Raw genomic sequence first — 12,549 nt, 5'->3', positions numbered from 1 at the left:
GCAAAAGCATAGAGAATGGCAAAAGCTTCACGCTTTGTAAAAATGGCGGACAGGCGTCAGCCCCCACGAAATGTGCAATCTTTGGAGAATGAAGACAGTAGCAGCAGCAGTTCGGAAGGACAGAGTGACAGTGGTTCGAATTCCAATTCGCTTAATGCGTTCGTTAATGACGGAGGTTTTCTCGAAAGGTTCAAACAAATGCAGGAAGCTTGCAAGCAGCAAGCCGCTTCACAGGAGGCTCAGTTCGCTGTTCCGCAGTCCGACAGTGCCGCTACAGTTTCGGTGGAAAATGAGAAAACCGAGCCCACCGAACCGGACGCGTCTGCTCTTGCGGCCAAGAAACGGACGCTCCCATTCGTAAGATGTTAATGTACTCGCGACCGAGTGCATTTCCTCACCGTCGACCGAATACATGACTATTGCTTATAACATTGTAGATGCTTATAGTTGTCCGGTAATGCCTGATCAATTCGCAATTTGTCTGATGCTGTTTTGTGTAATTTCTTAAGCAGCTTAAAAAAAAATGCAGATTTGGCTGTACGCATTCCTGCAGCCATCTGTTATTAGTGAAGGCTTCCTTCTCGACGATTTCACAATAAGAATCCGTGCAGAACCAGCAGTTTATGGTATAACGGAAGGACATAAATTTAATGTTGCTTTATTGTGATATGAGCTAAGTCATTGAAGCGACAGAAATAACATGCAGTGGATTGTAGCTCCAGAGAAGGAGTATTAGTTGCGTTATTGCGAATTCACGCAATTAGCAGTCGAACTGCGCGTCGAAGACGTTGAAAGCGTTACCTGTTCGTGTGCATGTCATCGTCCACCACCATAGTATTATCGGCCTAGTCAGAGAAAAGGAAAAAGCTGTGCGCTTACAGTGTGAAGGAATGGTACGGCTTCGATCTTAATTTGCATGTATCTAATGTCCTAGTACTTACTTCCTTTAGGTGGGTAAAAGAAGGGGTGGAAAAGTTCTAAAGACGGGCATTGTCCACAAGCCGAAGGTTGAAGATGAGGTAAGCCCTGGCTGAAGGTGAACTCTTTTTGGCTATGGCCCTTTGTACAACAACTGTCATGTGCTATTTTATTGCAAGTTTTCATTGAATGTCGTAAAACACACACGCACACACACACACACACATACTGGTGTCATCAGTGCCTGATGTGTGTGTATAACAGAACGGCTGCACACCTTAGTGTTGTTTACCAGTTCACGCATGCTGCAGTATAGAGTATGTGCACTAACATTGATGTGGTACACAGTGATTGAACGTGCAATCTTTTGTTGGACGTTAGACTTTGTCCCAGCTCTTAGCATAAAGGCAACATGGAGCATATGTCGGCACCTATGGTTACAACTCCCTTGCACTGCAACTATATGGTGATGCCAATATACTATTTGGCAGAACTTTAGTGAAAGCATAACAGAAACATCAAATGTAAAAGACATATGCAGGCACCAGTTTTTAAGTAACGTTTTGCACCTGTGCTTTTCGTAGATTCTATTAATTTCTTATCTGCCCTGCAGCGTGGCCAATTCTGGCCTATCTGGGGTGGGATGTCATTTGAACAGATGAAAGTTAAAAAAGAATAAAAGAATCATTACAAAATGCAGGCTCAGAAATGAAGTGCTACTGTGCCACTAGAAAATTTGAAACTTAAAATCTTTTTAAAGCTTGGGTTAAAGCAACCTGAGCCATTAGGAGGCATGGGCTGAATTACTTTTGTACAGAACGCCAACAAAGGCTCCCATTTGTGAATGTTTGCAAAAAAAAAAAAGTATTTGCTGCAAAGGTGTAGCATTTGTGCCTTCTCTCCATCAGTAATGTATCCATGGTGCAAGGGTTCTTCCTTGTCTAGTATACCACTGATGTACCTTTAGATGAAATTGATTCTCGTTAGTGGCACATAGAAAATGATGTTCAGATTACAGACACATGCAGTATACAACTCAATTTCTGCATTGGCGACCAACAATGACTCTTAGGCAACTCTTTACATGCACAAGCACTATTGTGTGACATTTGGTAAAACATAAGATTGGCAAACAAGTGTTTATGAATATCTATTATGTACATCTTGACTGCTTTCCCTGACTGTCTAAGTAGTTGGGTGTTGACAAATATCGATTGTATAGATAGAACCAGAGTCTTTGAATGCTTTTTCTGGTCACGAAAATCCGGCCAAAGTTTCATATAGGGACAACGCGTGCCGCTAGTGACGCAGCTGTCGAGAAGGGGGCACAAAACGGCCGCGCGAGCCATTCACAGTGGCTGTTTTTTTGTCAAACAGGCCGACATTCTTTAGTATTTGTGCTTTCGGGGGGCTGATATTTGTGCATAGTATGGATGCTACTTAACATATTATTTAAGATAAAATAAAAGTAAATATTTAAACCAAGGTGTTTAAACACCGACGTTTCGAAACCGGCTCCGTTCCTAAACCCACGTATGGACAACTGCTGGGTCAATAAACGCATGCCATGGGACTACGACGAGGGAAGATTCCCCCAGCCGCGATTAAAATTCCCGTGTGTTTGCTGAATGTGTCACGACTCAAGAAGCAGCCTCCTGCGCGGATTTGGCTTGGTTTTCAGCACAATATTCTTGTTGAAGTTAATCTTGTGGTCAAGTGCTTTGCAGTGTTCAGCGACTGCGCACTGCTGACTGTCCATTTATTGTTGCCTAAAAGCTTGGCTGCGACATCCAGACACTAATAACCCCATGTGATTGACGCCGGCCAATAGTAAACCTTGCTAGCGGCTGTTTTTTGATTAACAGTGCACTTACTTTCTCTCGCTGCTTGTTATAAACGGGACTTTTTCGTACATGCGCCCAGCCTGTGTATTACTTTGCCATTATTTTCATCGCAACTTGTCTAATATCACACTGGAAGGTCTAGCGTGACGGTCAGTAGCATTCGTGTTCCGATTGCGGTTGTGCCGGCAGAGTCCTTGCTTTTGTCAAAGTACATAAGATTATTTACATAAGCTTATGACTGGCGCTTACTTTGCAACAAATACTGCAATGCTCACTGACGCTAAAAATCATACGTTTTGGCGGCATTTGAAGAACTGGAGTGCGCTGCAGAAGCGATCACATGACGAAAACACCAGCAGTTTAAGAAGCCCTTTTTGCTGGCACTTGTGGAGGTGGCAAAGCACTGCTGAAGACTGTTGCTACATGGGCCATTTATTTGTGCTTCGTCACACAGTGACGATGAAAAAGCTGATGAGTACGAGAAAACATATGAAAATTTTTTATTCAGTGCTCACATGCTGGCTGTTCTCTAACTATGAAAATCAGACAAGCTGTCAGTGGCCACACATTGAAAAAAATGTGTGCAGTGATCAGAAGCATCGAGCAACGTGTACAAAATAAAAGCAATTGTGGCACAGAAGGGTAGACCTTTCTAAAAGCAAAAGAAACTCACAAATGGACAGGCTCCTGTAATATATAATGATAGTATGATAAGATATATAAAAACACTGAGAAACATAGGATGTGTAATATGTGACAGTACATTGAAATAACCACAAACTCGTCAGTCCAAAAAATATCAGTGGAGCCAAAATGCTTCTCGCAGACACGAACATGCTTGGAGTCAAAGCTAAAACTATCGGTTTCCTGTCGTGGTATCGCCTGCATCCATATTTCACGCTGCTCGGCGTCGATAGGCAGACAGAACAGCAAGGCTTTTTCGTGTATGCCTCTGTAGCCAGAGTGGAAACCCGTCACACAGCAAGTCTTCGGCATCTCAGGTTAGCCCGTCACATGCACTGCACTTGCTTGTGATCGAAGGCAAAATCACGAAAGAGAAGAGCAGCTGCCATACCACTGCCGTCGCGTTCCACCTGTAGTCTCGCGGCTGCATACGCTCGCACGCCTTTGTTGTTGCCCCCATAGGAACCCTAGCACCGCCTTGGGGAAGGCGTGGTCAATATATGAAGCATTGCCATAGTGTTATGGACAAGTTTCATGACCATAAAAGCATTGAAAGATTCTGATAGAACCTTTTGTGTTGTTTGTTCTGCCTCTTACTAAGATATCATTAATAAGTTGGAGTGCATGTGTGTGAAGTATATTTTGTATAAATAAATATAAGGTGTCTATGTAGTGGCTGTCTTGCGCTCTTTATATTGCTATGAGTCTAATTATTGCTACAGAGTTAATGTGAACGATTAGATTGTGCTTAGGAAAGTGAACACAGTGGAAAGAAAAAAGTGTAAAGGCATATAAGCAAGCAAAGGTAAACACTGTCACCTTGTGTTGCCATCAGACATCATTTTAGCTAGTCACCAACATACAAAAGCTGTTTTAATTTTATTGCTTAGCAGCAATTTAGTTAGCTAAACTCCACACACTGGCCTTAGAAATGGCTCATAAATAATACGTTTGCTAGTTGCCTTCGACAGCAAACCTACTTTACATACGGACACAGCACTGCCAACAGAACTGCTAAAGCAGTTGTGTTAACAGCAAATTGCAGCAAGCTTAAGTGGCGCACACTCTTCTAAAACAACCAAAGAAAGATGCAACATGCCAGCACACGTATTAAACTCAAAGGAACCCTAGAATAACATGGCTGCAGCCTGCACAGTCCTCATGTGTGTATTCACCAACTGCCACTCGTGGGAAAGATGAAATTCTCATTTCTTGCAAATTTCGCTCTCTATTTTATGGAGAAATAGTGTGATAGTATTTGAGAAGTCCATGTCATGTGGTGTAGCATGAGGCACGTAGCATAAAATCAAGCAGAAAGTTGCTGAAAATCACTGGCACACAGGCAAAAGAAATAGATGTGGATTGCCTAACAAATAGTGTCTACCGATGGCCACTTCCAAGAGCATTGTGTGCACTTCTATATGGCTTGCTGCTCACTCTCTGCTGTGTGTCAAGAGGAATGTGTTGTGCACCCAAAGCTGCAGGCTTCATTATGCAGTGAAGAAGGTGAAAATGCACTTTTATTGTGGTTCTTTGTATTATGTGAATTGACTGAAGTCTTGGCTGTCGTAAAAAAATTTCTGTGGCAGTAAGTGCAAGATGCAAAGGCACTTGCATTTATGCACTACTCGTGTGGTTTTTATCAATGGATGCTGAGATCAAGCCAAAATTTCGAACAGAAATCCTGCTACATGGAGCTGATGTGTTGCGGCCAATTTGAAGGAAAACTGCATCCTTCGACTTGGCTCTGCACTACACAGGCTTAGTGAGGTGCTGCAAAAAACTAATACTGGTTCTTGTGCCACTCAGAATGCGAGCGATAAATTACATTCCTTGTTTGAACTGCTGCTCTCATTGACAACTTTCGGACACAGTGGTAGTTGGTGGCAGGTATTGTTTAATGTGGCATTTGCACTGCACTTGCCTATTTTGCCTTGACTGAATTGAGGGTGAACATTTGTAGCAATGCTTTACCAAAAGGCAAGTGGTGCCATCTGTAAACTAACCTTACTGCTCTGTGCTCCACCCATGGAGGTCACTTCATCTTACATGGTGCCAGCATTTGCTTTGGGTTGGAAAATCTGGCACCGCTACAAATTACATGAGTGTAAGTACGGTGCCTTCCCAACCAATGTAAGCACTGTTATAACATTGGGTGTAGATGAACCAGCAGTTCAACTCAAAGGGCCGCTTATACCAGTCTTGTGAATGTTGCAACATTCGGTAGAGTTATTGTGGTACTGGCACCACTGCCTTAGATGCTGGCTAGCCAAAGAAATGCTGCCATGGATTAGTTGCTGCCAAGACACGCAAGGGATTGGTTCCTAAGGTTCGCAATGGCAGACTACAAGGTGGCAGCCAATCTGGTTTGCAGGAGGAGCTTCCCAAGGATGCCTGGTCACGGTACTTGGCCGAAGTACGCAAATACCGAGAGCGCTCGTGTGATGATGAAGAGAAGACCCGGCCACTTGTCAAGTGATGCACACTTCAGCAACAAGTGACAGAGCGAGACATTACAGCACCTTTGGAACCACTCGCCCACAGACATTCTTCCTAATGGCTGCTTGCTGTTTGGTTGAGGGATGTATGTATGAAGTAAAGTTAACCGGTCTGCTAAGTAGCATCTTGCCATCAGCGATGTCTCGCAATATAAAAGTGAAAAAAAAAAAAGCTATGGCGGGCAGTGCACCACGGCACTTATTTATACTGTACATATTTTGCAGTAATAAATTTTGTTAACAGGTGAGCAATGTTGTTACAGTGTAAGATCGAGATGCTTGCTTGTATAGAAGTTAAGATTCTGGCTATGTTTTTAATGTGGCATGCCTAACTAATAACACTGGGCTGAAGGCAGCAATACAAATTATGTGGCCAATAAGCAACTGTAGTACGACGACATTTAATTTCAAGGGAGCTGTTCGTAGATCATGGGCAAAAGTTGTGCGCTCACTGCATGTGCAGCAAGCAGATGGCCTCCCATCGAGTTGTGAGATATGAGGAACTAGCCTCGGTAAACTTTTTCCAATTTTGGTTCTAGGGGGAGATAGTGTATGCATGTTGCTTTACAAAGGAGCCCTGCCACTGGCAGTGTTGCATTACTAGGGGAACTAGGCTTTTGGTATGTTACAAACATGATTGCATTAAACATTTATTCCTGGGCATCCTATAGGTTGCTGGGGCATAGAAAGCAGTGTTGTGGTTCCCTTCAGTTGCAATTTTCGGAACTAGGGGAACTAGGCTTTTGGTATGTTACAAACATGATTGCATTAAACATTTATTCCTGGGCATCCTATAGGTTGCTGGGGCATAGAAAACAGTGTTGTGGTTCCCTTCAGTTGCAATTTTCGGAACTTTTTTCAATTCTTTTTTTTTTTTTCAGTAACGTAGTGGTCATGTCGCTGTGGAACTAACCACAAAAAATTTCATGCCACCCCACCTTCATTTTTTTCCCTGCAATTCTCGCAGGATTTGGTTGTTGAAATCATGTTTGTTGACAATACAATACTTGGACAATACTTTTAACTTAATTGTCGATGACACTTTGTTTTCTATAACTTTCTTGTATAGTCCTGTTATGCTTCGTTTTTACAATAAATGGTTGAAAGCTGGATAAACGCTCAAAATATTGTTTACAATGCTTTTCATTAGGTATTTTGCACTGTAAGAAAATTGGCCTGTTTTGGTTAGAATTAGGATAGTACTGTGGTGCAGAAAGGGCATGTGCATAGTAAAAACTTAATGTTCCAGGACTTGCCTTAATTTCTTCAAAGCCATGCTAATGTAAATCTTCTGTTTTGTACAGTTGTGTGTATCCATCTTGTGCAACCTCTTTGTACTGCCTGTGTCACCACTGAGCACCTGAAGTAATTAATGCACTCGGTTCCTTTTTTTTTTCTTTTTTCCTTTCTTGCTGTTCAGGTTGGCAAAACTGTATTGCTGCACTGACTTTGTTAAATATTTACAGCTAAGCTAACTAGATTTCTGGACCAGCTATGTGGTACAAAAGTATTCGTGGGGAAAAGAGCTAACGCAGTTTTACATAGAGGTTTTCTGTGCAACAAGTTCTTTGTTTACCGTCAGAACTTCCTATCATTTTGTCTTGATGCACAATATTGCTTGGTGCTTCAGACAATTGAATTGTGACATGGAGAACATATGAAAAGAGCTGTTTGTAGTTGTCCATGCACATATTTTTTTACCCCCATTATGACAAGAGAGCACTGTTTGGGTATTGAGTTGATACTACACTAGGAGCTGGTGAAGCAAGTGATATTTAACAGACTGGCATTTGAGCATTGTTCACAGATGTCATTTGCTACTCGTGCTGGTGATTTAATGGGACAATGCTCAGTTCTCTCTTTTTCTTGTTAAACTGCAGACTTTTTGGGCACTGATGACAAGTTTTTTCAGCACCAAGGCTGCTAAACTTGGCAACAACAGAACATGTAGCCCGACAAAACAAGGTCATAAGGATCACACGGGGAAAAACCTGACATGGCCTCTCAGAAGTAGAAAGTTGGTCAGTTTAGTTTAAGTCCCTTCAGTAACAATGGCAACATTACAATGGGTGTGCCATGTTTCTATCTCAAAATCACAAGCATAAACTGATCACATTTTAAATTTGCAGACACTTTTTAGCAGACTTGCTTTGCAAAATCATATTACAAGCAATGCGTGATAGATAAAAGCATGAAAAAATGAATGTTTTTGGCTGTACCAGTAGGTATGATGTAGAGCACCGCCTTCTTTTGCAGTTTTTGCCAGTGCTGCATTATGTTGAACTAAATTAATGGTTATAGTGAGCGTGGAACAGTCAATTTTATTCCCTTAGCTAACACATTTTACACCGAGATAAAGTGACCACATTTGTCAAAACAGTAGGTCATTTGTAAACTCTTGCTCTTTTTCAGTAGTGCCTGCTTTTAATGACACTGACACAAGAAATGTGTGAAAGTTTGTTTTGATGGAAAAAATTGGCGCCGAAACTGACCAGCTATTAAGAAAGCAGTAATCATAAACGAACCTGTGGATAGTCACTTGTTTTTAAAAAAGAAGCACGATAAAACAGAGCACAAGAACAAGAAGATCACATGGCCTCTTGCCTTGTCTCCAAATTTTGTTTGATACATTCATTTTTTTGAAGTTCAAGTGAGTCAAGTTCGGGACACTTATACCATTTGGCATGGTGGATAGCACGTAAACGTTACATGTATCAACATTTACTGAGAATTTAAAATTGAATTCCTTTAAAAAGTGGCAGAAGTAAAAAATTTTCTGTTTCTGATGTGGTGAATGCAACTGTTGGAAAATTGTACATGCCATGTGTGCATATGGTGTACAGATGAGTGCTGTCTCCGTAGAGTCCTTGTTATCACTCCACATGCATGTCTGTGAATGCATACCCACAGTTTGAATGTACAGGTTCCAATAAAAGTTCTACTTATGAAATGCAGACTTGGAAACTTTTGAATCTCATCACAGTAACAACTGCTTATTCTTAGTGTACTAATGACAATACTCAACTGAAGCAGGGATTGGGTTCTGCGATATTACTTTCAGGGCTGCCATTTTCACTGTGCACTGGCTGGTTAAAGGGAAATTGGGGAGTGCTGTTTTGGGCTGCTCTTGTGTGGGCTTAAGTATTGAGGAAAGAGCATACACTGGCAACTGGACAGAAGCTAAGCAAGAGGCCCAGCCTGACCATTGGAATGTAAACTGGGAAATGGGGTGAGGGAACTTCTTGCAACATAAAATTCGAACTTGCACCTTTTCTAGGACTTGTTTTTTTTTGTTTTTTTTTAGTGAGAAGAGATCGGACATGTAATGTAACAGCAAATCACGCACAAATGTGACCACTGCCATGGTTTGAGCTAAAAAAACACACACACAGGGAGAGGCACAATTCTTAGTTGCTACTTTATCTGCTATTGGACCACTACATCTTTTGGAACTAATGCAAGAAGACTCCCACAGCATTGTAATAGCCTAGCTTAAAGTGCTAAAGCAGGAGAAGTGTACAGGTATGCCAACTCTTTAGTCTTTTGTCAACATTTTGACCATTTCTTGCAAGGCCAGGCACTTCATTGAACATCTCGGTGATGAAACCAACAGCACAAAGGCAGCATTTTGATGAACTCAACAGAGGATATTGTCTGTGTTTATAAATGCTAATGCATTAGCTGACAGCGTAATGTACGCTATACTCATGCAACGGCCTCTCGAATATGATGTATTTCAAGCTTTTATAACCCTCATGTTGCCTCCTATTTACTTTATGCAGTTGCTATGCAATCAAGGAACAGAAATTTGAAACCGCAATGCTTTCAATTAATAGTTATTTATCCATCCACCTGTTTTGTTTCTCATATTGCTTGTTCATGCAGCTTGTTTAACCCCACGAAGCCCGAACACCGCACCACATCAAAAAAATTTATAGAAACCTGTTTCACCTTTATTTCTGGCCATGGAGAGTGCATTTCCACAAAAAACAACAGTGAAGTGTTATTTGGGTTTTAGTTAGCACAGTAATTATTAATTGTTTTGTTAAACTGTCCACAGCTGAAGCTTCCCTCCAGCATATAAAGACACCTCTATGTGCTCTGCATTTGCTTTACCTTGCCTAAATAAGCATTTTGATGTATAAACTCGGCTTATCAAAAGTTAAACATTGAGCTTTTTGGGGCTAAGCATTGCTCTGGCTGTCCCATGGACAACCCATCATGCATAAACAATATATGGTCCTTTCAGCTGCTGGGATATTTGAAAGCTACAGGATTGAGTCAGCATCTGTGATCCGGAATGAGTGACTGAACAATATTCCCAGTGGACTTTCTCTTCTTCTTTTAATCTTTCCGTCCCCTTTTCCCCAGTGTAGGGTAGCCAACCGGGCTCAGTCCTGGTTAACCTCCCTACCTTTCATTTATCACTTGCTTTCTCTCTCTGCAGATGCATTAGTGCTTCTGGCACCTGCGCCATTGTAATGCTGTCCCACTGACAGTGCACGCGCAACGCATGCGGATAAGGGAGTATCGAGCGATGTGAAATATGCTTAGCTGCAAGAACTACAAAGTGAAGAGGATGCACCACCAACGCTATGCTCACTTGCCTCAGTGGTGGAGCAAGGGTAGTGTCCTCCCTTTCACTGCTGGCATGAGCGCTATAAGCACATCAGCGTTCCTGCTGAGCTAACATTATCTTATACTTCACTGGGCTTAGACTAACGCTGACGATTTCCCGTCAATCAGTTCAGGACACCTGGCTACATGGCCGTAAGAAGCTTAGGGGTGCCAAATCCAATGCGACGATTCAGAACTTGACCATGCAAATTCAAACCCTGTTCTGGGAGGCAAACCAATGGGCGTGAGAGTATGACATCTGTTTGTATGGTCTGCAAAAGGTGAAGTTCTGCTGAGACGCAAGGTTGGTTCTCCTGTCAATGTCATGAAGGGTAAGGAAGATTTACCAAGCAGAGCTTGAGGTTCCTGTCACGTTTATACCCACCTTTCTTCCTTGAACCATGTTTGTTTTACGAGCAGAATTGCGTAAACATACTGGAGATGGATATCTGCCTGGCATAAAATTTTTTCACTGAAATTGCTAATCCCCAAGAAACGAATATTGCCTCTAGGTGCCTTATTTTCACAGCTTGATTTTCAGTTCAACATAATCATTTTAACCAAAACTTGGTACACAAATGATGACAATCCATTTTCTCTGCCTGGTTATAATGTTTAGTGTGTAAATCGTTCCTACAGTCAAGGTGGTGGTGCTTGCTTGCTTGTAAAAGGAACTGTACACTGTGAACTCCTCACATAATTTTGCTGTTCAGAATCCGATTGCAAGATGCTGACAGATGTCCCAAACAATTACGTCATTTCAGCCGTTTAACGCCCCCCCTCCCCTTGGGGAATATTTCGGAATTTATGACTTATTTAGAAAATTTTTTTCACCATTCAGTGATGAATAGATATGTAATTGGATGTGGCAATGATATTAATATTGACATGGTATTTATTAAAACGTCTAAACATGAGATGATGTGTTTGATAGCTTTGGGACTACTCAACAATTAATATGCCAACAAGAGTTACTGCGAATTCATCTACACTAATTGATGTTTCTCACGAATGTTAACTCTGAGGATGTTAGAGCAGGAACCATTTCATGTAATATTAGTGATCACCTACCTATATTTCTGGTTACTAAGTAACAAAAAAAAAAAAAGAAATGACTCGGTATCAGTGCGTTCTATGACATCCCCTAAACGTGAGAATTCTTGTCAAGGACGAATTCAGTTTTCATGGAATGACATTCTAACAGAAGACAATGTAAAAATTACAGTCAAAACATTTATTGGAAAGTTCAAACAAATGTATGATCATAATTTTCCTCGAATTACCCACTGCCCATCTAAAGAAATTAGGAAGCCATGGATCATGAGAGACCTGTTGCACAAAATTAAGCAAAAGAATGTAATGTACAATATATTTTTAGTTTCTTGCAACCCATAACTATTTGGTACCTTTAAAACATTTCGCAATCACCTAATAAAGACATCCAGAAGGCTAGGCAAAACTGCTTTGATAACATTTTTATGCAGTAATCTGATAATTCTGCTTCCACATGGAAAAATAATTAAGTGCTAGGAAAACCCAACTCGAATAGCATAATTACAGAACTTCTAATTAACGGCAGTGTTATTAGTGGAAGCCAGTTAACTAATATGTTTAATGATTATCTATGAACTTAGTTTTTTTAGAACATCTAATGATGCACGTCTTACATCAAGCAGAAATGTCCAAGTACTATGTTTTTAAGGCCTACATCTGAAAAAGAGGTTTATAAAACGATCATGCAACTTAAAAATAGTACCCGCTGTGATTTTGATTTTCAAATTAAATCAATTAAGTATGTTGCTGACATAATCACAACCTCTTTCTGATCTAATTGAGCTTTGTCTGTCAACAGGAACTTTTCCCTCAATATTACAGACAGCTAAAGTGTGCATTTTGTATAAAAAGGGAGATGAAAATAATTTAGCAAACTACAGGCCAATATTGATTTTGCCGGCATTTTCTAAAATAACAGAAAGAATTCTTCATTC

At 41.0% G+C, this 12,549-nt stretch overlaps 1 protein-coding gene across 1 annotated transcript; it reads left to right on the top strand.

Moving 5' to 3' along the window:
- The first annotated feature begins 18 nt into the window (after positions 1–18).
- LOC135906088 (telomerase RNA component interacting RNase-like) lies at positions 19–8,900 on the top strand. Its single transcript, XM_065437257.2, has 3 exons — positions 19–357; positions 951–1,019; positions 5,821–8,900. Exons 1-3 carry the CDS (start codon positions 43–45, stop codon positions 5,923–5,925), a joined length of 489 nt encoding a protein of 162 aa, XP_065293329.2. The 5' UTR covers positions 19–42; the 3' UTR covers positions 5,926–8,900.
- The last annotated feature ends 3,649 nt before the right edge of the window (positions 8,901–12,549 follow it).

Source organism: Dermacentor albipictus, chromosome 9, assembly GCF_038994185.2.
Source record: "Dermacentor albipictus isolate Rhodes 1998 colony chromosome 9, USDA_Dalb.pri_finalv2, whole genome shotgun sequence".
In the NCBI taxonomy this organism is placed as follows: Eukaryota; Metazoa; Arthropoda; class Arachnida; order Ixodida; family Ixodidae; genus Dermacentor; species Dermacentor albipictus.
The sequence above is the reverse complement of the archived record's forward strand: the minus strand, read 5'-3'. Positions and strand labels throughout refer to the sequence as shown.